This window comes from Indicator indicator, chromosome 1 (genome assembly GCF_027791375.1).
Source record: "Indicator indicator isolate 239-I01 chromosome 1, UM_Iind_1.1, whole genome shotgun sequence".
NCBI lineage: Eukaryota > Metazoa > Chordata > Aves > Piciformes > Indicatoridae > Indicator > Indicator indicator.
In genome coordinates this window covers 130770668-130793272 of record NC_072010.1, presented here as the reverse complement: position 1 = coordinate 130793272, position 22605 = coordinate 130770668, and the positions used below count along the sequence as shown (strand labels likewise).

Here is a 22605-nt window from a genome sequence, read left to right as displayed (position 1 = left end):
CCACAGCGCAGGGTCCTGCAGCTGGGGAGGGGCTGCCCCCGGCACCAATCCAGGCAGGGTGCGAAGCAGGTTGAGCGGCTCTGAAGAAAGAGACCTGGGGGTGCCGGCTGCTGAGCAGCTCCCCAGGCGCTCTCAGAACTCTCTTCAGCGACTCCGCACGCAGGTCGCTGCACGTTGGTCCAGCCCGCCCGGCGTGGCCCCGGCACGGCCTCGCCGCCAGGCTCCGCGGCCGGAGTCCAGCCGAGGGCAGGGCAGCGCCGCCCCACGCGGAGCGGCTCGGAGGAAGCGGCTCGAGCCCGGCCCCGCGGCGCCCGCCCCTCGCGCGCACGTGCACACGCACGCGTGCAGCCTCGCGCGGCCGCCGGAATAAGATGTTTTACGCCCTTCCGCCGCGGCGTCACGTGACATCCCCTTGGTAACGCAAGATGGCGGCGCCCATGTTGCTGCCCGAGTCCCCTCTGGGGAAGTTGAGGTGAGGCCGAGGCCAGCGTCGGTTTTGAGCCTCCCCGCCGCCTCCAGGGGAAAAGGGAAGGGCCCGAGCATCCCCGAGGAGGGTCACGGCCCAGCCCTGCTGGAAACCGCCCGCCGCACGGTGCCTGCGGCTGAGGCCGCCTCGCGGCCGGGCCTGGGAGTGGCGCAGCTCACGGCGGCAGTGGCCGTGACCCACCGGCTGCTGCCGCGAGTGAGGGTGGAGGGGGGCGAACCGGCGCCCGTTGCGGGAGGTGGTTGGGAACGCGGCCTGTCCCTGGGGAGCGGCGAGCGGGGTGGCGGGGGGCGCCCGAGGGGCGGTGCCGGAAGCGGGCGGAGCCGCGCGGTGGTGGGATGGGGGTCGCAGCGCCGCGGGGCTCGACTCGGCCCGATCGGACTTCCGAGGGAGACGGCGCTGCTGCGTCCCGGCCGAGTGCGCCTGGGAGGTCGCTGATGGGCTGCGCAGCGGCTCCCCTGCCCGCGCTGCTGGTGGAGTGGGGGTCAGCGCCCCACGCCCAGGCAGAGCAGTGGCCGTGGGGCAGCGTGCGGGTCCGTGAAGCAGCTGGCACGTGGGGATGTGCGTGTCGGCCTGAGCCGCGACCGGCCCTCTCCGCTGATGACAGGATTCCTGGTCCAGGCCGCCAAGCCTTTGCGAGCACCGACGCTCCGCGCCTGCTGGAGTAACCTTGCTCGCCGGTGCCGTGTCTTTGGAGGGGAGCCCCAGCCCTGAGTCAGCCGAAGCGCTGCTGCTCCCTGCGCTTCAATTGTTTGCCCACTTCCTTATGTGCTGCTGCGGCCTCGGTGTGAAAAGACTTATGCTCTCCCTTCCCTGGGCTTCTAGAGCATCTAAGAAAGCCTGGGAGCTGGGAGGGAGTTATCCTCAGCTGTTAGCCCTAGGCACTTGCTGAGCAAACTCGTTTCAGGCAGGTGGCATTACAGGAGAAGCCACTGGGCTTGTGATCAAAGATAGAAGGCACAGATGTGGGCACTGCATACAGTCAGACATTGGCCTTTTAGGGCAACCACTCTGCTGCCAGGATAACTACCAGGGTGTTAGTGTTGGCGTGCACCTGTGTGCAGATGGGGAGGTGGTGAGTAACCCTGAATGGAAAGGTTGGAGATGCAGGTGAGATTTTGCCTGCCTGAGTTATACCTGTAGGCTCTTTTTAAATTCCATTCTTGGAACCATGAAGAGTTTGATCTCCTGTCAGTGTTTGTCATGGCAGAATGACAGGAGATAAGATCATCACTCTCCTATTGTTTCATTGCAAACTGGTTAGAAAGATGAGAGGTGGAATGAAAAATGACAGGAAAGGGGCTGATAGGAAAAGGCTTTCAGGTGCTCCATAGTGAGAACCTGGTGCTGTTTCTAGGCAGCCTTGCAGAGATGTCAGATGAGATGAGTCTGGCTAAGCCTTCGTAGCAGAGGAGTAGAGCTCAGCATTATCTGTGGTGGCTGTTAAATGTGCTTCTGCTGTGTGTACACTAAGACTCCTGCCTGCAGGGAATACCAAGGCAGAAGGGAGGGGACTTAAATTCCATACTCTGTAGAAGAGAGGAGGACTAGAAGCTGCCAAAAGGTGTGCCACAGTTAGAGGGCAGGAGATGCTTACGTCTTTCTCTCCTATCAGTGACTCAACTTCAGGAGCTAAAGGAGATTTCTTGGAACTGGTGATAAAATGTGAAGTACTGCAATGCTCAAGAAGCATCATGGAATGGTTTGGGTTGGGAAGGGTTATCTAGTCCTACCCTGTCAGAAGGGACATCTTCAGCAGGAGCAGGTTGCTCAGCTGATTGGTTATAGTTCAACTCTGACTGACTTTTAGTGTTGCCTCTGCTCAGCTACCCACTCACAGGTTAGCCACTGACAGAGCCACAGAAGGGTGGGAGTTAGAGGGGGCCTCCAGAAATCATCCAGTCCAACACCTCTGCTAAAGCAGGTTTGCCTGGGATTGCAGTGTGCAGAAGTGGGTTGAAAGTCTCCATAGAAGGAGACTCCACAGCCTCTCTGGAACCAGAATCACCAAGGGTGAGACCCTGTGAGCTGTGTCTGAGGCACGGGGAGCTGGTGGGGTCTTCATCCATGGAGGCTTTCAAGGCCCACGTGGGCATGGTCCTGTGTGATCTACTGGAGGGGATGCTGCTCTGGCAGGGGATTTGGTCTGGATGATCTCCAGAGGTCCCTTCCAACCCCTGGCATTCTGTGGTTTACTGTGACTGTTGCTGCTGTCCACATGCAGCTTTGACAGGGAAGCTACAGATGTCCCTGGCAAATACCTCTGCAGAGTGTCATTACCAGCTGTGAGATTTGCAGCTGGGGGGGGGATTGTGCTGTTGCTGTGAATTGCCATTGCACTACTGAGAGGCAAGTTCCTTCCCAGGCTGTGCCAACAGCAGTGCCCCTCTCTCCCTGCAGCCACCAGCAGTACAGAGCCATTCTGAAGAAAGAGAAGAGGAAAAAAAAGCGACAGGCACTTGCCAGGCTGAGAGACTCAGGTAACTCTGCTGGGCTCTGGCAGCACAGGCAGCAGCACCCTGGGGGTGGGCTTTTGAAAGGCTGTCACTGTGTGTTCCTCTGCTGCCTGTAATGTCCAGTTGTTTAATCACAGATGACCTCAGAGCTCAGCTCCTCCAACCTTCCCTCCATGCCCAGGGACACCTCTCAGCTAGACTCAGCTGTTCAAGGTCTCATCCAGCCTGGGCTTGAGCACCCCCAGGCAGGAGGCAGCCACAGCCTCCCTGGGCAGCCTGTGCCAGACTCTCACCAGCCTCACACTCAACAACTTCTTCCTCAGCTCCACTCTAACCCTGCTCTGCCTCAGCTTCAAACCATTCCCCCTTGGCCTGTCTCCAGACCCCCTCAGCAAAAGTCCCTCTGCAGCCTTCCTGCAGGATCCCTTCAGGTCCTGGCAGGCAGCTCTGAGGTGCCCCTGGAGCCTTCTCCTCTGCAGGCTGCACACCCCCAGCTCCCTCAGCCTGTGCTCACAGCAGAGCTGCTCCAGCCCTTGGATCATCTTTGTGGCCTCCTCTGGGCCTGCTCAAACAGCTCCATGTCTTGTTTTGTGTTTCTTCTCAGAAGCTACAGAAAAAGATGAATCAGTGTCTGAGGAAGAAGAGGAGGAATTGGAAGAAGAGGATGAAGAAGAAGAAAAGAAACTTGAGGCAGAAAGGTAGAAAATGTAACAAATGGCATCTCTGCAGTAGATGTGTTTGTAGTCAGCTGCAGGGGGATGCTGGGGCAAGTGTCAATCCATGCTCTAAAATAGAGGCATTCTCTATAAATCCTGGGCCTGGCTAAGAAACCTGAGTGAGTTGGAAGGAATTTTTCTCTTTTAAAGCAGCTCAGAGAAGCTGGACTAATACATTGGAATGCTTGACAGCTGCATCAGTTGTGGGCACTCATTAAATATTTCTAAATGTTTCTGTTCTCCTGGGTAGGCAAAAGCTGCATGAGCAGTGGCTGCTGAGAGAGGAGAAGGCCCAAGAAGAGTTCAAGCTTAAGAAAGAAAAGGAAGAGGCTGCAAGAAAACGTCAAGAAGAGGAGGAGGTGATGAATAAACTGAGTGTTGCAGTTGTGTCTGGCTGCAAGGCAGCCAGGGTGTGACAGCCTAGAGAGCACTGCCAACAGGTGTGCTGCTGGCACCAAACTGGGAGCAATGGTGACAGCCCTCAGGCTGTGCTGCCATTCAGCCAGGCCTGGGGACAGGCTGCAGAGCTGGGTGGGGAGAAATGGAATGAAATCCACCAAGGGCAAGGGGAGAGTCTGGCATCTGGGAAAGAACAACCACAGGGAGCAGGATGGATTGGGGACTGAGCTGTTGGAGAACAGCACAGGGGAAAGGGAGCTGGGGGTGGTGGTGGGCAGGAGGATGTCCCTGAGCCAGCAATGTGCCCTGGTGGCCAAGAAGGCCAAGGGCGTCCTGGGCTACATTAGAAGGGCTGTGGGGAGGAGGTCAGAGAGGTTCTCCTGCCCCTCTGCTCTGCCCTGGAGAGGCCACATCTGGAATCTTGTGTCCAGCTCTGGGCCCCTCAGGTGAAGAAGGAGCTGAGGGAAGTGCTGGAGAGAGTCCATGGCAGAGCCCCCAAGCTGCTGCAGGCAGTGGAAGATCTCCCTGTGAGGCCAGGCTGAGGCAGCTGGGGCTTGGAGCTTGGAGCAGAGGAGCCTGAGGGCTGCCCTCAGTGCTGGGGAGAAAGATGTGCAGGGCAGTGCGGGGAGGACAGAGCCAGGCTCTGCTCAGGGCTGGCCAAGGCCAGCACAAGGGGCACTGGGTGCCAGCTGGAGCAGAGGAGGTGCCAGGGCAAGAGAAGGGAAAGCTTTTTGCCTGTGAGGGTGGCAGAGGGCTGGAGCAGGCTGCCCAGAGAGGTTGTGGAGTCTCCTTGTCTGGAGCCATTGCAAAGCCCCCTGGCTGTGTTCCTGTGTGAGCTGCCCTGGGTGCTGCTGCTCTGGCAGGGGGCTTGGATGGATGCTCTCTGGAGGTCCCTTCCAACCCCTCACACTCTGTGACCTTTCACTGTTCTGTACTGGAGCCACTTCTTTTGCTGTTGGGATGTTTGAAAGCATGAACTCCTCTTCCATTCCAGAGGAGCAGAATTTTAAAGGGAAATAAAAAGAGTTTTGGTCCAAAGCTTTAGTTGCCTATGACTAAATGAAAATTCAATGGTCAGAAGTCATGGAAACATAGAATCCTAGCTTGGAAGGGACTGCAAGGATCATTTAGTCCAAGCTTTGCTGGCAAAAGCAGTGTCCACACTGTCCAGCTGCAGCCTTAAGGTGTGCAGTGCAGGGGACTTCACCACTTCCCTGGGGAGATTATTCCAGTGGCTAACTGGTCTTATGGAAAATTCTCCTCTTGTGTCCAGCTGAGATCTCCCCAGCACCCTTGTCTTTCCATGGGATCCTTGTGAAAAGGGAGTCTCCATCTTCTTTGTAGCCACCCTCTATGTAATGGAACATGGTGATAAGGCCTTCCCTAAGCCTTCTTATCTCAAGGCTGCACTGGCCCAGTCCTCTCAGCCTTTCCTCACATGGCAGACTGCCCATTCCTCCAGGCATCCTTGTACCCTTCCCTGCATCCTCCCTGAAGACAGGAGCTGCAATCCAGTAGGATGGCTTTGACTTTGCCTGATGATAAAGCATTTGTTCCCTTCAGTAACTGGTGTTTGGGTTTGTTTTTTATGATAAAGAGGAAGATCAAAGAAGAATGGGAAGAGCAGCAAAGAAAGGAGAGAGAAGCAGCCCAGCAGAAGCAACAGGAGAAGAAAGAGAGAGAGGTGATTCCTGGCAGTGGGAGGATGCCCATGCTCTATATCCTTTTCACCCTCAGCTGCAGCAGTCTCTGCATGTTGCAGAGAGGTTTTCCTCTCCACATAAATGTGTTGGTTACTGCTTCACTGCCTTCTGGCTCTCCCTGGAGCTGTTACTCACTGTGAAAGAGGACCTATGGAGTCCATCTACCCAGGAGGGTCCTTAACAGTGTGTCCTTCTTGCCATCCTGTAAATACAGAGGCCTGCTGGCAGTACCACTGCTGCTCTGGGCACTCTGCATCAGGAGTTAGAGGTAATCCTTGTGCAGTGTCCCAGCTGAGCACAGCCAGTGTTCAGGAGCTGCCCAGTGAGGCTCTGGAACATGGAATTGGATTGCTGCTGTTCCTTAGCACAGTGCTTAACCAAGAGATGTGTTCCAGCTCTCTGGACTGCCTCAGCCCACAGGCCCTACCTTGTAGTCAGAGCTCCTTGGCTGGAGGACCAAACTCTCCTGAAGAGCCTAGTGACTGACAGCTTTTCTGTTGGCCATGCCCTCTGCTGAAGCCTTGGAGACTGCCTGCCCTGGGGGTGAGCTGTCCTGTGCAGACACCCAGGCCCTGCCACTGCAGGGTGATTGCAGCTGGGGAAGACCTGCTCCTAGTAGCCTCTCCACCAAATACTGCAAGCAGAGCACTGGGAGGCAGCTTGCTGCTCTGTCTGGGAGCCACAGCAGGAGAAGGGCTATGAGCAAGCAGTATCATAGTTGGGTGTGTCACTGGTGGTGTGACACTTGCATGGGGAATGAAAAAGAGCAGCAGGTGCTGTGTTTCCTGCCTTGGTTCCTCTTGTGTTCAGTGTCCATTTCTCCCCTTGCAGACTGGGGTGACAAAGTGATGCTCATGGCCTTTGTCTGAGGTTGAGATACAGTCCAGGAGAGTTTAACCATGGCAGCAGAAGCATTTTGTTCCTTCCTTCCCTCTCCATGTGTCTCTCCAAGCCCTCAGTGGGCTAATTGGTTACCTGAATTAGATGGAAGCTGCCTGTTTGGGTTTTTTGTTTGGTGGTTTAGCTCCAGAGCATAAAAGCCCATGAAACTTTTGTGATGTAGCATGACTGAGTGCTGCCAGGAAGGCTCCAAACTAAAGGCAGCAGATGTTTTGGGTGTCCTCAGGGTTTTCACTGCTCCTGTCTTTGCTCCATTTCTAGGCAGCTGTGCAGAGGATGCTGGATCAAGCTGAAAGCCAGGTAATGCTCAGAGCCTTTTGACAAAGAACTGAAAGTAATTTAGTTGCCATCCTGTGTTTGCCTCCTAGTACACTGCACATTTGCTCTCAGCAGCCCAGTGGCCTCAATAAATGGAGTGTGTGATGGCTTGCAGGAGCTGGGAACTATTGTTTCCTGGGTGTAATATAATGAAGGACACAGAGCTGCTGGAGGGAGTCCAGAGGAGGCCACAAAGATGATCCAAGGGCTGGAGCAGCTCTGCTGGAGCACAGGCTGAGGGAGCTGGGGGTGTGCAGCCTGCAGAGGAGAAGGCTCCAGGGGCACCTCAGAGCTGCCTGCCAGGACCTGAAAGGGTCCTGCAGGAAGGCTGCAGAGGGACTTTTGCTGAGGGGGTCTGGAGACAGGCCAAGGGGGAATGGTTTGAAGCTGAGGCAGAGCAGGGTTAGAGTGGAGCTGAGGAAGAAGTTGTTGAGTGTGAGGGTGGTGAGAGTCTGGTACAGGCTGCCCAGGGAGGCTGTGGCTGCCTCCTGCCTGGGGGTGCTGAAGGCCAGGCTGGATGAGACCTTGAGCAGCTGAGTGTGGTTGAGAGGTGTCCCTGGGCATGGAGGGGAGGTTGGAGGAGCTGAGCTCTGAGCTGTTGTGTAATTATCAAGAACAAAGGTTCTGTCAGCAGAGACTCAAGGCACTGGGCTGCTTTGTCAAACAGCACTGCAGATGGTTTCAGCTTGATTGCAGCCACACAGTGCTCACAACTGCACCTTGCTTTCCTTGGTGGTATTTTTTTCCTTGACATTGTATTTTTTTATCCTTTTCTCATTCTGTGTATTTTAATGTTGTTGTTTTTTTTTTTTTTTCCCCAGCTGGAGAATGGTGTGACCTGGCATAACCCAGAGCCCCCAGAGAACATAGGAACAGAGAAGGACAGAGCAAATTGTCCATTCTATATTAAAACAGGTTCCTGCAGATTTGGAGACAGGTAATCCATTGAATCAATTTGTTTTTTTTTTAGATCTAATCCTTTTTTTTTAGGAAACAATTCATTTTAGAAAGAATACCCACAAGGGGTTTTGAGTGGTGAAGGGGAAGCAGCTTCACTGGGCCATAAGCAAAGTGAAGAAAAATTGCTTTATAAATTGCTGTCACCTGTGTGAATGTGGTGCAGTTCTTCAGGATGGAACCCAGAGACTGAGCGCAGAAAAGTCCCCCTGGCTGGGATGGAATTATTGATCTCTCATGGCACACAATGGATGGTGCATTCTGGCTCTGGTGCTCACCTGCATGGATGGCTGCTGGCAGAGAAGATTTGATTTCTGTTATGAGTGTAGGGGCTGAGCTCTCAGATGCTGTGGGGTTGTTTTTTGCCTTCTCTAATTTGCATTTGCTGCAGTATCTGAAAAATCAAACCTCAGATGGTCTAAAGCAAATTAGGGTCCATCTGCAGAGTAGGGAGAGCTGTTGTGGAGCTTCCAGGATTCTTCTGTTTGGGCACTGATTAACAGGCAGTGACACAAGGGCTGTGCAGCAAGGCAGCTCCTGCTTACTGACTGTGCTGCAGACTCCCTAGAAATTCAGCCTTGTTCTCATGAGAGACGAGGGGGGAAAAATCCTTGTCCTCTGGATGAGGATGTGGTAGACATTCAGAATGCTCACATCCAGCAGATCTGGGGCAGTTCTTTGGTGTTCAGTGGCACTAAAGACAGCATCTCCACCCCTGGTTGAATATCTCCAGTGGTAAGACTCTGGCACAGGCTGCCCAGGGAGGCTGTGGATGCCTCCTGCCTGGGGATGTTCAAGGCCAGGCTGGATGAGGCCTTGAGCAACTTTGGCTGGTGGGAGGTGCCCCTGCCTGTGACAGGGGAGTTGGAACTGGATGAGCTTTGAGGTCCCTTCCATCCCTTCCAAATGTGTGGGGCACACATTTATCCCTAGTTACTAGAAGAAGTCCCTGAAGCTGTTAGGATGTTGCTGGTGCCTCCAGCTTCTGCAGGCATGCTTTGAGAGCCAGGCTGTGCTCATACCTTGGCAGAGAGGAGCCCTGAGAGAGAGAGAGAGGGCAGCCCCAGGGGGCAGAGAGCAGCCCCAGCTCTGTGCCATCTGCTGCTGCCGGCAGCTTTGCTTTAGTGGCTGCAGTGTGTCGCACCCCCCTGGGGGGATTTCCTTGTGCCACAGCTGACGCTGGCAGTGCTTGAGGAGCCCCCAGAGCTGTGCTGACAGCCTGGGTGTGCTCCCCTGCCCTGCCCTGCCCTGCCCTGCCCTGCCCTGCCTGCCCAGGTGCTCTCGCAAGCACAACTACCCCACGTCGAGCAAGACGCTGCTGGTGCGCGGCATGTTCCTGACCTTCGGCATGGAGCAGTGCCGCAGGGACGACTACGACACCGATGCCAGCCTGGAGTACAGCGACGAGGAGACCTACCAGCAGTTCCTGGAGTTCTATGAGGACGTGCTGCCCGAGTTCCAGAACGTGGGCAAGGTGGTGCAGTTCAAGGTACGCAGCGGCTGGCAGCCGCAAGGGGGCCGCGGGAGCTGCGCGGCGGCAGCAGGAGGGAGGGTGCTGGCCAGCGTGCCCTGGCTGGGTCCTGAGTGCACAGGCTGCCTTGGAAGGGACATGAGGAAAAATGTCTTCATGAGAGAGTGGTGAGGGGTTGGAACAGGCTGCCCAGGGAGGTGGTGGAGTCCCCAAGGCTGGAGGTGTTCAAGAAGCTGTAGCTTGGTGCCTCAGGACATGGTTTAATGGCAGTGAGAGTTGGGTTAGGGTTGGACTCAGTGATCTGAAAGGTCTTTTGCAGCCTTGGTGATTGTGTCATTCTGTGACAGTCAATACTCTCTCAGGGAAACATTTCCTCTGCTGCCTAAAGTCCTTTCCTCATGCTCTGCCCAGAAGTGTGCTTGAATTGTTGCTGCCAGCTGCGTTCTGCTGGATGCTTTGGGTTGCAGTGAGATCTGAGTGTTCAGGAGGAGCAGCTTGGACTGGAGAGGAAAACTGGGGGAGTTCTGTGCATATGTCCTGAAAATTACAGAGTGTGAGGGGCTGGAAGGGACCTCCAGAGAGCATCCATCCAAGCCCCTTGCCAGAGCAGCAGCACCCAGGGCAGCTCACACAGGAACACAGCCAGGGGGCTTTGCAATGGCTCCAGACAAGGAGACTCCATAACCTCTCTGGGCAGCCTGCTCCAGCCCTCTGCCACCCTCACAGGCAAAAAGCTTTCCCTTCTCTTGCCCTGGCACCTCCTCTGCTCCAGCTGGCACCCAGTGCCCCTTGTGCTGGCCTTGGCCAGCCCTGAGCAGCGTCTGGCTCTGTCCTTATAGAAAGCTAAGTTTATGTAGGTGTTGAAATCTGTTGTCTTCAGTTTGTGCATTTATTGTTCTGAATGCTCTCTACTGGATTTTTCCCATTCATGGTTTCTTGTGTGAGAAAAAGAGGGACCTGTGAATGGAGGGCTGGGAGATGAATGATGTGCGCTAGCAGTCCCCTGGTGTCCCCAGCCAGGCAGCTTGGATGCTGAAATCTCCTTGTAGCACAATCTATCTCAGCATCCTTTTGTGCTCACCACTGCTGAGCTCTTCCCTGCAGTCAGCAGGAGGCACACTGTGCCTGTTCTGCTTGGGCCTCCAGCTGCTAACAGAGCTGAGCCAGAGGGAAAGGGAACCTGCAGTGGTTGGGTGATGAGCTACAGAGGTGAGAGAGCCTGGTGTGTTGTGAGGAGTATCCCCTCCATACTGCAGGAGTATGGAGTGGAAGATCTCCCTGTGAGGCCAGGCTGAGGCAGCTGGGGCTTGGAGCTTGCAGCAGAGGAGCCTGAGGGCTGCCCTCAGTGCTGGGGAGAAAGATGTGCAGGGCAGTGTGGGGAGGACAGAGCCAGGCTCTGCTCAGGGCTGGCCAAGGACAGCACAAGGGGCACTGGGTGCCAGCTGGAGCAGAGGAGGTGCCAGGGGAACAGAAGAGAAAACTTTTTTCCCTGTGAGGCTGCCCAGAGAGGTTGTGGAGTCTCCTTGTCTGGAGTCATTGCAAAGCCCCCTGGCTGTGTTCCTGTGTGAGCTGCCCTGGGTGCTGCTGCTCTGGCAAGGGGGCTTGGATGGATGCTCTCTGGAGGTCCCTTCCAACCCCTCACATCCTGTGATACTGTGACTGGTGGGATGTTAGCAATCTCTGCTCCATCCTAGAGGAGAGGATGCAGATTCCCAGTGGAGCATGGCTTGCAATGCTGTCCTGCCACCAGCCCAGACTCTAGTGGTGCTGCATGCAGCTGTGCTGAGCTGCACACTCTGATAGCAGCCTGGTGAGAGCTGTGAGCCTGTCAGTCCCAGCTTCTGAAGCAGTGGTGCCACTGCAACAGGGTTCCCATGGATGATCAGAGACTGCCTGTTGGCTGCAGGGATCTCAGCTGTGAGTGAGCTGAGCCCCTGCTGCACTCCCCTCTTCCAGCAGCCCAAGAGTTCATTGTTGTCTCTGGGAGGCTGCTCCAGAATCTGGCAGATCCTGACCAGGCAGGATCCTGATTTGTTTCCCCCCCAATAAACCTCCTTGGCAGAGTTGGTCTGGCTTGTCCTTACTTCAGGTGGTTTGCCTGCTCCTCCTGTCACCTTTCATTGCCCAGCTGCTTTGTTGCTGCACCTGAAGGCCTTGCCTAATGCAGCACACAGAGAGGTGCTCTCAGGGTCAGCCAGGGCTCACTCAAAGCCGCCTCCTCTGCTGCAGCTGTCAGGAGTGGCCTGGGGGCAGGGAGGCTGAGCTCACACTGCTGCCCTGGAGAGCTGCCTGTTGGCCTGCTTGGGCCTGCCTCCCTCTGAACATTTCAGGTTAAATTGTGTCTCTTTGAGAGCTTTAGATGTGCTTTGGATGCTAAATCACAGTGAAAAGATGGAAGGGTACAGTGAAAGCCTTCAGCTTTTCTACCTCACCTCACAGGGAAGCTGTTGAAGTAAGTTGCTGCAAAGCTGCTCTCAGCACAGTGCAGGCACACCAGGCACTGCTGACTGCTTTCAGGGCTGGCTGGTGCACAGTAGGGTGGCCCAGGTGAGGCAGTGCTGGAAACACTCAAACACGACCAGAAGCTCTGGGGTGGGCTTCGTGCTGCAGAGAAGTGTTGACAGAAGAAAGTGCTGTGCAAGCTCAGCCTGGGGAGCTGTCAGAAAGCAACCAGTGGCTGCCAGCTCAGCATGCAGGAGCTGCTGCTCAGCACAGAGCTTCCCTGGAGCTAACTCCATGTCTGCATCCCCTCAGGTTAGCTGCAACTACGAGCCCCACCTGCGAGGCAACGTCTACGTGCAGTACCAGTCGTAAGTACTCCCAGGTACCCAAGAGGGGTCTCTGTGGGACCACTCAGCCATCCTCACACTCCCACAGGAACCTAGAGTGGGTAAGTGACAGCTTCAGTGGCTGTGTGACAGTAATGCTGTGCCCTCTGTGCTTTGTGAAGGGAGAAGGACTGCCAGGCAGCCCTGGCTCTGTTCAGTGGACGGTGGTATGCCGGCCGGCAGCTCCACTGCGAGTTCTGTCCTGTGACCAGGTGGAAAACTGCAATCTGTGGTGAGTGAGAGCTGCCTGGGCAGCAGGAGGGGTGGCAGTGGGAGAGGGCTTGTGGCTGTGCCCTCCTGCAGCCCAGCAGGCAGCTGAGTGCTGGGCTGCAGCCAGAGGAGCGTGGGCAGCAGGGCAGGAGAGGGGATTCTGCCCTTTGGCTCTGCGCTGCTCAGACCTCACCTCCAATCCTGCCTCCAGCTCTGGGGTCCCCAGCAGGAGAAGGACACAGAGCTGCTGGAGGGAGTCCAGAGGAGGCCACAAAGATGATCCAAGGGCTGGAGCAGCTCTGCTGTGAGCACAGGCTGAGGGAGCCTGGAGAAGAGAAGGCTCCAGGGGGACCTCAGAGCTACCTTCCAGTATCTGAAGGGATGAAGGCTGCAGAGGGACTTCTGCTGAGGGGGTCTAGAGACAGGCCAAGGGGGAATGGTTTGAAGCTGAGGCAGAGCAGGGTTAGAGTGGAGCTGAGGAAGAAGTTGTTGAGTGTGAGGCTGGTGAGAGTCTGGCACAGGCTGCCTAGGGAGGCTGTGGCTGCCTCCTGTCTGGGGGGTGTTAAAGGCCAGGCTGGATGAGGCCTTGAGCAGCTGAGTCTAGCTGAGAGGTGTCCCCCAGAGTCTTCTGCAGGCTGCACACCCCCAGCTCCCTCAGCCTGTGCTCACAGCAGAGCTGCTCCAGCCCTTGGATCATCTTTATAGTCTTCTCTGGCCTCACTCCTGCAGCTCTGTCCTCACTCTGGGGAAGAAGCAAAGTTCAGCTGACTCAGTTGCTTTCCAGTCAGTACCTGGTGCAGAAGGGGCTTGGCCAGGTGTGGTTCCTAAACCTGCTCTCCCTCGTCTGTCACAGGCTTGTTCGAGAGGCAGAAGTGTCCGAGGGGGAAGCACTGCAACTTCCTTCACGTGTTCAAAAACCCCAACAACGAGTTCTGGGAGGCCAACAGGGACATCCGAGGCTCTCCCGAACGGACTGGCCAGCTGGCTAAGAACTCTGAGCGCAGGAGCAGGACGAGCCACCGCGACGAGCACTACGGCAGGGCCCGCAGGAGGGGCAGCCCCAGCCCGGAGCACTCGCACCGCAGGAACGGCGAAGCGGAGCGGAGGAGGAGCCGGCGGCGCAGCAGGAGGCGGCACCGCTCCGGGCGCTCCCGCAGCAGGGAGCGGCGCAGATCCCGCAGCAGGGGCCGCAGGAGGAGGGGCCGCAGCCGCAGCACGACGCGCAGCAGGAGCCGGAGCAGGAGCTCCTCGCGGTCCCGGAGCAGGGGCAAAAAGAGATCGAGCAGCAGAGGGAGAAGCAGCGACACCCCCAAAACCAAGTGAGGGCTCTGGAGGTGCTTATCGGTCCGAGGCGGAGCTGACACTTCCCGGTAGGGCACCAGCTACCCCCGAGCCCAAATAAAGAGTTCTTGCACATCAGATGTTGCTTCCTGACCGAGGAACCTGGTTCAATGTGTGCTAAGCTTCAGAGAATTCCAGTGGAAGTCCTGTCCGAGGTGTGAATGTCCAGTACTCAGCTCCTCCCTCCCTCTCAACTGCTGCAGCATCTGGATCCCTCCCAAGGCCAAGCAGAAAGAGAAGTGCAGCCTGTCTGGGGGAGCCTTCTTGCTGTGTTGTGTGTGCTGAGTGCTCCCTGTCCCTGCCAGCAGCTGATGCAGAGCAGCTGATGCAGAGCAGCTGTGACCCACAGCCCAGCATGCTGCTAGCTGAGGAGAAGGCTGCCATGGGTGGTTTGCAGCCAGGGGAAGCCTCCTACACCAAGCAACTCTGGTGGTGTTCTGAGCTGGAGAGAAGGCATCTGAACCTTTTTGACTGCACAGTGCTTGCCCAGGAGGAGCTCTGTGCTCAGAAGTGTGGGGTTGTCCTCTCTCCCCTGGGCTCGTGGCCTGTAGGGATTGGAGGAAAACAGTCAACTTATGCAGTCCCTTAGTCCCCAAGGAGGAGTGGAGGCCATGCACTTGTAAGCCTCCAGGGAGGCTAGGAAGTGCTTTGCACACCTGGCTGCACAACATTTGTGGCTGAAAACAGCTTGTGAGGGAGTGCTGGAAAGGTCTGTACCTGGGACTGAAGATGTGGTGGCTCGAAATGCTTGCAGGGTGGCTGAAGAAACCAAAGGGCTTCCATCCTGAGAGAGTACTTTGGGCTTTGGGGAGAGGAGGACTGGACTGCAACCCTCCTAGGCTGCTTTTGCAGCTGAAGGCATCCTGCTGCCTGGTTCCCCTGCAGTCAAGGTGGAGAGCAGGGGCCACAGAAATGAAGTTACCAGGGCAGAACCTTTTTGGAGTGGCAGCTGCAGGAGCCAAGGACCTGCAGGTGGGCAGAGCCTTGCTGGTGCTGTTGGAGGCAATCTCCTCAGCTGCTGAACCTCAGCCATTCCCTCAGGCACCTGGGTGTCCATGGAGGCTCAGGGTCAGCAGGCTGGGGCACTGCAGGTGCCCCGAGGGGTCTGCACAGACATCTCTCCTTCTGCAGGCTCTCCAAAGAGCTTGGCACTCTTGCCTTTAGAACACAACTCAGACCACCCCAGCTGGAAGCCCAAAGCAGGCCTGAAGTGCCCCCAGGCAGCTACTTGGACTCCAGCAATGCCACACAGAGTCCAGCAGCAGGTCTGGGCATCCACAGCACTCCTCCCAGCATGGAGGTTTGTCCCCCTGGCTAGCTGAGGGCAAGTGGCCTTTGCTTCTGGCTTGAACAGAGAGTTTTGCTTTGCTGAATGCAGCCTGCAGCTAGCATGCTGCTGCTTCCCTTCCCTTCTCTCTTGAGTAGCTGTTGTGCAGTCTGGAGTAAGCACCCCCTGGGCAGGAGGTGTTGAGTTGCAGCCTGGCACTGTGTGCTGGCAGCAGTGCAGGCAGACTGCAGCTTAGTTCCTTTGGCTCTTTGGTTGTGGCAGCTGCAGGAGCTGTCATTCACTGCATCACCTGGGCACTGAGAGCTTTCTTTGCAGGCTGTGTTTCTGAGGCCAGGCAGCATTCCCTGCTCTGCCCGAGACCTTTGTGGCCACCTTCTTCACCACCTTTGTTTTCCTGTCCCCACAGCCAGCTTTGCCCTGAGCTTTCTGGGTTTTTCTTAGCTGCTCCCTTGGCCTGTTGGGTTGCTTGTGCAGAACTCTGGTTTAGTTCCCTGGGGTAGAGCTGAGTTGGCATTTCCAGCCTGCTGACACCACCAGCAGCCCAGCCACAGCTTCCTGGCTCTGGCTGTGCCTGGTGCTGTGAAAGCAGCCTGCTGAGTGGGAGCTGGCTGAGGCCACTGTGGCTCCTGTGCCAAGCTGTCAGTGAGCATGAGCTGAGGGAGATCAGCAGTGTGGGAACCTGTGAGCAGCTGAGGGAATTGAGCAAAGCAGGATTAGGGACCAAGAGCTGCCTAAGAGCCACGTGAGCATTCCACAGGGAATTAGGCTGCTTGTCCCCACAGCTTTGTGAGGGGAGCTGGGAAAGCTGAGATGCTGTGCTTCTGTACAAAGCTCTTCTAATGAGAGAGGAAAAGCCTTGCTGAGAGGTGCATGGAAAGACTTTGTTCCTGCTGCTTTTAGTGGCTGTGGCTTCAGCTCTTCAGCTCTGGACCCTAGCTCCCAGGCTGGAGCTGTGCAGTGCAGGGCTGGTGGCTGTCATGACCAGGCACTTGGCCACTGAGTGCTGTGGGGCTGACACTTTGCAGTGGTTAGCAGGAGGCCTGCAGCTCAGCCAGGCTCCTGCCTCCAGGGTATTGCTTGTCTGCTTCAGAGCCTGCACTAGTGTCACATGCATGGGGCTGTGTTTCCTTAGCAGCCAGGTGAGCCACAGAGGCTGCAAGTTTCTAAGCTTAGTTCTTATTTTTCCAAAGGGGAAAAGCCCCAGAAGGGATTTGCAGAGGCAAGGCCCAGGCTGTTCTGGCTGCTGGTGCTCTGCAGCTGCCACAGCCAAGGACCTGCTGAAGTGAACTGCTGGCCAGGGTTTGGTTCTAGAGCCTGCTTACCAGCAGTGCCTCTCAAAATTCTCCTTTCCCGTGTGAATGCTGCAGGAGTTGTTCTCCCAGAGCTGCAAGGTGTGGGCTGGGGCAGCAATGGGGGCATTTCACAGGGCACTGTGCCCACCCTGCTGCCCTGGCAGGAGGAACACATCTGAGCTGGGCAGCCAGGCTGTGTCTGTGCAGGGGCAGAGGGGGAAGGATGCTGGGCGGCTGGTGGGCACAACTGTAGGTGCAGGCACCATCACTGCCCAGCAGCAGTTAGGTGCCAGGGAACCAGGCCTGGCCCCTCACAGCAGGGGGCTGAAGGGTGGCTGCCCGGCAGCTCCTTGCCTGGCATTTCCCAGAGCAGCTAAGCACCACCACGGGGGCAGCAGACTTGGTGCTGAGTGCAAGGCTGGCATCTGTTACAGGGGGGCAGCATCTCTGCACAGGCCTTGACTGCACTCTGGCCCTTCCCTGCTCGAGGGCAGAGGGTCTGATGTGCAGCCCAGGTGCCTCTGCAGCTCTCCTGCAGGCTCCTTCTCAGCTGCAGTGCTGTGCTCAGGTTACCAGCACCTACCCTGAAGCTTACCAGGGACTGCTGTGCAGTGAACAAAGCCAGAGCCTGCTGCCAGGTGGTGCTGCTGCTGCCTGCCCTGGCTCAGCACTTCCCACAGCACACTCAAGGCTGAGCCAGATAAGAGCTTCACTGGCTTCCTTCCATCACCCAAGGAGGGAAGCTGCTTTGTGCTTTCACTCCAGCTCTGCTGTCATTGCAGTCACCTCCTCTTCTGTCACAAACCAAGCCCAGCACCACTGCCAGGGCACACAGCAGAGCCACACAGCATAGCCCAGGGCCCAGGCTTCCTCACAGATGCAGTGACTGGCAGCATGGGGTCAGCCCCCATGGAAGAGCAGAGGGTTAGGAAAGGCCTCTTGCAGCCCAGGAGTGAGAGAGAAGTTGTAGACACTCAAGCAAGCCAACAAGCCCCCAGCTCTGACTGCTCAGCCTCTCCCCATGAGAAAGGGGATTTGCTGGCAGGGGTCAGCCAGACCCAAGCTGGCAGGGTTGCCCCAGGCCTTGCCAGAGAACAGGAACCAGTTCAGCTTGGTTAGAGGGCTGGAGACCAGCTCCAGCTGAGCCTCTGCTGGGGGAGCCTCTGCTGGGCCTGGCTGCCGGCTGCAGGTGAGGAGCTGAGTGTTGAGGCTTTGTGTGGATGTGCAGGGGCAGGGGCACTACCCCATCCCTCCCCCACTGTTGGTGTGCCAAGCCTTCCCCAGACCTGCTAATTTATTGCTTTCTGTCCCATGCCAGTGGCTGTACATAATTCACCCTGGACACAGCATCCCAGCCCTTTTGTAAGGAGGTGCTCCAGAGCAGGCCCAGCCCTGTAATAAAACTGCCCTGTTCTTTTCTAAGGCAGCCCTGTGTGGCCTCTTCTTTCTCAGCAGGCCTGAGGGCCTCCAGACACAGCAGTGGTGTAAAAATGGACATTTATTACAACTAGACCGAAGTGACAGACACAGCTCACAGCTTGGCACCACCACCACACAGCTCAAGCCAGCCAAGCACACAGGAGGGACAGTGGCAGCTGGGGAACACCTGGTGTACAGAGCAGGTTGCTTTGGGGTTGGCTTGAGTTAAGGTCACTGCACCACTGCCCCCACCCAGGGGCATTCTGCTGCCCCTTTCTCCTCTTCCAGCCCTGCTCCTTGTGCCCTGGGATAGAAGCAGTCCCTAGCACCCTGTTTAAATCCCACAAGGGCCATGAGCAGGCACATCCCCACCCTGTGAGCTCTCAGGTACCACCACAGAAGGGTGCAGCCCACCCCTGCTCAGCCCTTCTGTTTGCACAGGCCTGGACACCAGGATCTGAACTGAGGGGGGAGGGAGGGAGAGGAGGGGGCTTGCAAGTGACAGCACTGAGCTGGGGGGTTCCACTGAGCCAAGCTCACAGCAGGCCCTACCCCAGCCCAGCTCCCCAGATGGCTGAAGGCTTCCAGCACCACCCCCAAGTGAGGTGTTGGGAGAAGGTGGCACTGCTGACCTATAGCAAGCCAAAACCTTGTCCTAGAGTGAAGTCAGCAGGGAGAAGAGGGAAGGGAACAGTCACCTCCCAGGGACCATGCAGCTACACAGCAGTACTTGGCTGCTCCAGAGTGTGGCACTTCAAAGTGTAGAGATGAACCTCCTGGACTGAAACTGGCTGGGCTTAGAATGGCTAAAAAAAAAAAAAATCTCTGCTCAGACTTCCAAAGGCTGCTCCATGCCACAGGGCTTGCAGTGATACCACTGAACAAAGCTAGGAGGTAACAGCTCTCACTTGCAAGCCAGTTGGGAAGGCTGCACCTCACACAGGGGTGTGGAAGGGAAGTGTCACAGCTAACTCAAGGAAAGCTCAGAATCACTCAGAGGTGCATCATGGAGAACAGGACCAGAGATGTATCATGAAGCACAGACTCAGAGATGTATCATGGAGCACAGACCTGGAGATGCATCATGGAGCACAGGACCAGAGATGTATCATTGGGCACAGACCCAGAAATGTATCATGGAGCACAGACCCAGAGGTGTATCATGAAGCACAGACCCAGAGGTGTATCATGGAGCACAGACCCAGAGATGTATCATGAAACACAGACCCAGAGATGTATCATGAAGCACAGACCCAGAGATGCATCATGGAGCACAGGACCAGAGATGTATCATTGGGCACAGACCCAGAAATGTATCATGGAGCACAGACCCAGAGGTGTATCATGGAGCACAGACCCAGAGATGTATCATGGAGCACAGGACCAGAGGTGTATCATGAAGCACAGACCCAGAGATGTATCATGGAGCACAGACCCAGAAATGTATCATGGAGCACAGACCCAGAAATGTATCATGGAGCACAGACCCAGAGGTGTATCATGGAGCACAGACCCAGAGATGTATCATGGAGCACAGACCCAGAGGTGTATCATGGAGCACAGGACCAGAGATGTATCATTGGGCACAGACCCAGAAATGTATCATGGAGCACAGACCCAGAGGTGTATCATGAAGCACAGACCCAGAGATGTATCATGGAGCACAGACCCAGAGATGTATCATGAAGCACAGACCCAGAAATGTATCATGGAGCACAGACCCAGAGGTGTATCATGGAGCACAGACCCAGAGATGTATCATGGAGCACAGACCCAGAGATGTATCATGGAGCACAGACCCAGAGGTGCATCATGAAGCATGGAACCCCAGAAGCCCACTGTGGGATCCATTGTGCACCTCCTTTCTGCTCAGCCCCCTCCCAGATGTAGAAATAATTCCCTTTTCCTGGCTGGATTTGTGTTCCGCCTGCACACACTCTCACAGCAGAGCTGCAGAGCTTTGCTCAAGGTAGCTGCACCTCCACCCAACTTCCTTCCTGGCCTGCAGCTTGCTTGCAGCGTCACCACCTTACCAGTTCTCCCCAGGGGTCAGCAGGTGCCAGCAGGATTCTTTGGTATCATGATCAACTCAGCAAAACAAACGATCATTTCCATCTTCCTGCAGCACAGGAACCAGCAGAACTCTCAGACAAGTGGTGGCCAACACAGAGATGAACAAAAGTCTTTGGTTGCATAAACAATTTGTACAGCTCACAGCTGGGGGCTGGAGTGGTCCTGGAGTTCCTCCTCAGGCAGCTGTGCTGTGTCACCTTGGGACTTGCATTTCCTGCAGTCAGGCTTGCTCATTAAAAACAGTCAAGGTGGGAAGGCAAAACACAACTCCCCTCCCAGCACAGCGAGGGGAGGCACTGGAGCCCAAACCGATTCCCTTTGCCATGTCAGCTTCCAGCTTTTGCTTCTGGTTCCCTTTGGTTTTTTTTTTTTTTGTTGTTCTCCAAGGAGCATTTCTCTTGTAGGCCTGAAGGAAGCAGCTTAGCAGGACAGGAACTACTGACAGACAGACAGACAGCATCTGACACCATTAGCTAGACATGAGAATGAAGGCAGTGAACACTCAGAGGGTGGGACACTGGGGTGGCAGCAGCTGCACTGAAGGTTTATGTCAATCCAATTTCTTCAAGTACACTACGAGGGGTCTCTGCTTCCTAGGGAGGGAAAAGCGGAGACAGTGGTGAATGGCTTCTGTGCTGCTGCTGCTACTGAACAGGGCTGAGGGTGGGAGGTGCTGAACTACAGGAAAGCCTCAAAGGCATGCAAGTGTCCCAGCTGGGAGGGTGTTAGCTGCATGTTCCAAGAGCTGCTAATTCATTGCCATGGTCCACAGGCAGGGCTGCTGGATTTTAGTGTTCTTAAGCATAACAAAGCACTGGAGATGGACCAGCAGGGCCCAGAGCACAGCCCAGTGACAGGGAGAGGAAGGGGGGAGGAGAAGGGGGGGAGCAGCTTGCAGTGCAGTCAGGGAGCACGGTGGTGAATTGTTGGATGGGTCTAAGGAAAGTCTGCCAGTGGAGAACAAAACAATGGGTGCAGGAAATGTCTGATGGCAGCAGGACACAGCATCCCTGCAGGATCTACACTGCCCCCATGCTCAGCTCACAAAGCCAGGGCTGAGTGGGCTCAGCCCTGCAGCTCTGTGCATGGTGCCGCAGCCTGGCTGCAGAGGCAGTGCAGGGGCACAGCCAAGCTCTGTTCCCAAGAGCAGGTTGCTCTGGGAGCTCCTCTGCAAGCCAAGTCTCTTCACTCTGGCTTTCATAGGAATTGGTCAGGCACTGGCACAGGCTGCCCAGGGAGGTGGTGCAGTGCCCACCCCTGCAGGTGTTCCAGAAGCCTGTGCCCATGGCACTCGGGGACAGGGTTTGGTGGCCATGGTGGTGCTGGGTTGAAGGTTGGACTCAATAACCTTAGAGGTCTCTTCCAACTCAAACACCTGCAGCAGTCAAGGAAAGGTCAGGGGTGCAACTGTATTAACCCACACCAGGTTAGGAAGCTTTAGGCTAATCCTAACCTTAAACAGCTTTGTTTAGAATTGGCTCCATACAGAATTCCCAAGGATTTTCCATCCCTATTTTTGTATTGGCCATCCCCATTTTTGTATTGGCCATCCCCACAGCAGCTTCATCAGCACCATCAGGCTGGCCCTTGCCATGGCTACCAACAGCACAGTGCATGGGCAGGGATGCTGTGTCCTGAGGGAGATGTTAACCACCTTAGGTACCCAGACGATGAATTGACTTACTTTAGCATCCTAAACCAAGACAGGGCATGGAGCAGGAAAAAAAAGGCAGAGAACAGTTAAGGCAGCAAACACAAATTATTCTTCCGTTGCTTTCTAAATGTGCTTCCCAGAACAACCAGCATGAGACACCTGAAACCCTGCAGTTAACAGCAGAGCATTGGCTCTGGCACCCTTGGGGCAAGCCTACAATCTGCCTTCAGCTCAGGGCTGAGGTGATTGAGCACTGGAGGGACCTGGGAGGCAGGCAGTGCTTGGAGCAGGCCAGCTCTGAGCACTCTGAGCTCCCAAGCCCAGCAGCAAATTAGAGATGGCAGGAGAGAGGCAAGTGAGAAGTGGAGCCCTGGCACTTGGGTGATTAAAGACACAGCAAACCTGTTCCCAATGAAGCAAAATTTAACTCCCCAGGACTGCAAAGCCCTCAATGAAGGCAGGCAGGAGGGCAGGTTTCTGTGTTTGAACACCAAAAAGGATACAGTGAGAGGAGGGAAGGCTCTGCAGCACCTGGGGTAGAACCTCACACTGCATCCACAGCTTACCTTGAGAGGACACCCACCAAACCTACCCCCCTGAAAAAAACTCCTACCTCCTTCCCTACAGCAGCAGAACTCAAAGGGTTCTAACAGGATCTCACTTCCCCAGCACACTTCAGGAGCTCAAAAACATTTGCCATGACAAAGCTTGCCAGAGGCAGCCAGTGGGCACTGGCCCAGGATACCTCACCTGAGAGGAAAGTTGCCCAGGGGCTCTGAAGAGCAGCAGGGCCCTGCTGCTGCTGCTGTCTCCAGAGCAGCTGAGAGGCTCTGGTAATTTCTGCCAGGCACAGCTCACACACAGATTAGCTTTCATCAAGTCCACCAGGGCCCCTGGCTAACAAGGAGCATAGAGCAAAGCACTGCCAAGCCCTGGGCTACCTGCCCAGCAGCACCACTCCGGAAGATTTGACTTCTGCAAGCCTAGAGCCTTGGGGCAGACCATGCCTCCCTGCTGTGCACACCAGCACCACCACCTCCACAGGAGCACCCAGAGGCTGCTGTGTGTTGCTGGAGGAGTCACTCCCTCACTTCTG

General features: G+C 55.9%; 1 protein-coding gene across 1 annotated transcript; it reads left to right on the top strand.

Moving 5' to 3' along the window:
- Positions 1-425: 425 nt before the first annotated feature.
- Positions 426-14044, top strand: LOC128968273 (U2 small nuclear ribonucleoprotein auxiliary factor 35 kDa subunit-related protein 2-like). The gene is made up of 11 exons (XM_054382684.1): positions 426-472; positions 2885-2964; positions 3545-3638; positions 3907-4015; positions 5653-5739; positions 6920-6958; positions 7798-7913; positions 9209-9422; positions 12159-12214; positions 12355-12464; positions 13296-14044. Exons 1-11 carry the CDS (start codon positions 426-428, stop codon positions 13763-13765), a joined length of 1422 nt encoding a protein of 473 aa, XP_054238659.1. The 3' UTR covers positions 13766-14044.
- The last annotated feature ends 8561 nt before the right edge of the window (positions 14045-22605 follow it).

Excerpts from the sequence above, each read along its gene's own strand:
- LOC128968273 (XM_054382684.1), top strand. The coding sequence starts at position 426 with ATGGCGGCGCCCATGTTGCTGCCCGAGTCCCCTCTGGGGAAGTTGAG. Across the intron at positions 2,965-3,544 it reads TGCCAGGCTGAGAGACTCAG|AAGCTACAGAAAAAGATGAA; the intron begins GTAACTCTGCTG and ends GTTTCTTCTCAG. Across the intron at positions 12,465-13,295 it reads GTGGAAAACTGCAATCTGTG|GCTTGTTCGAGAGGCAGAAG; the intron begins GTGAGTGAGAGC and ends CGTCTGTCACAG.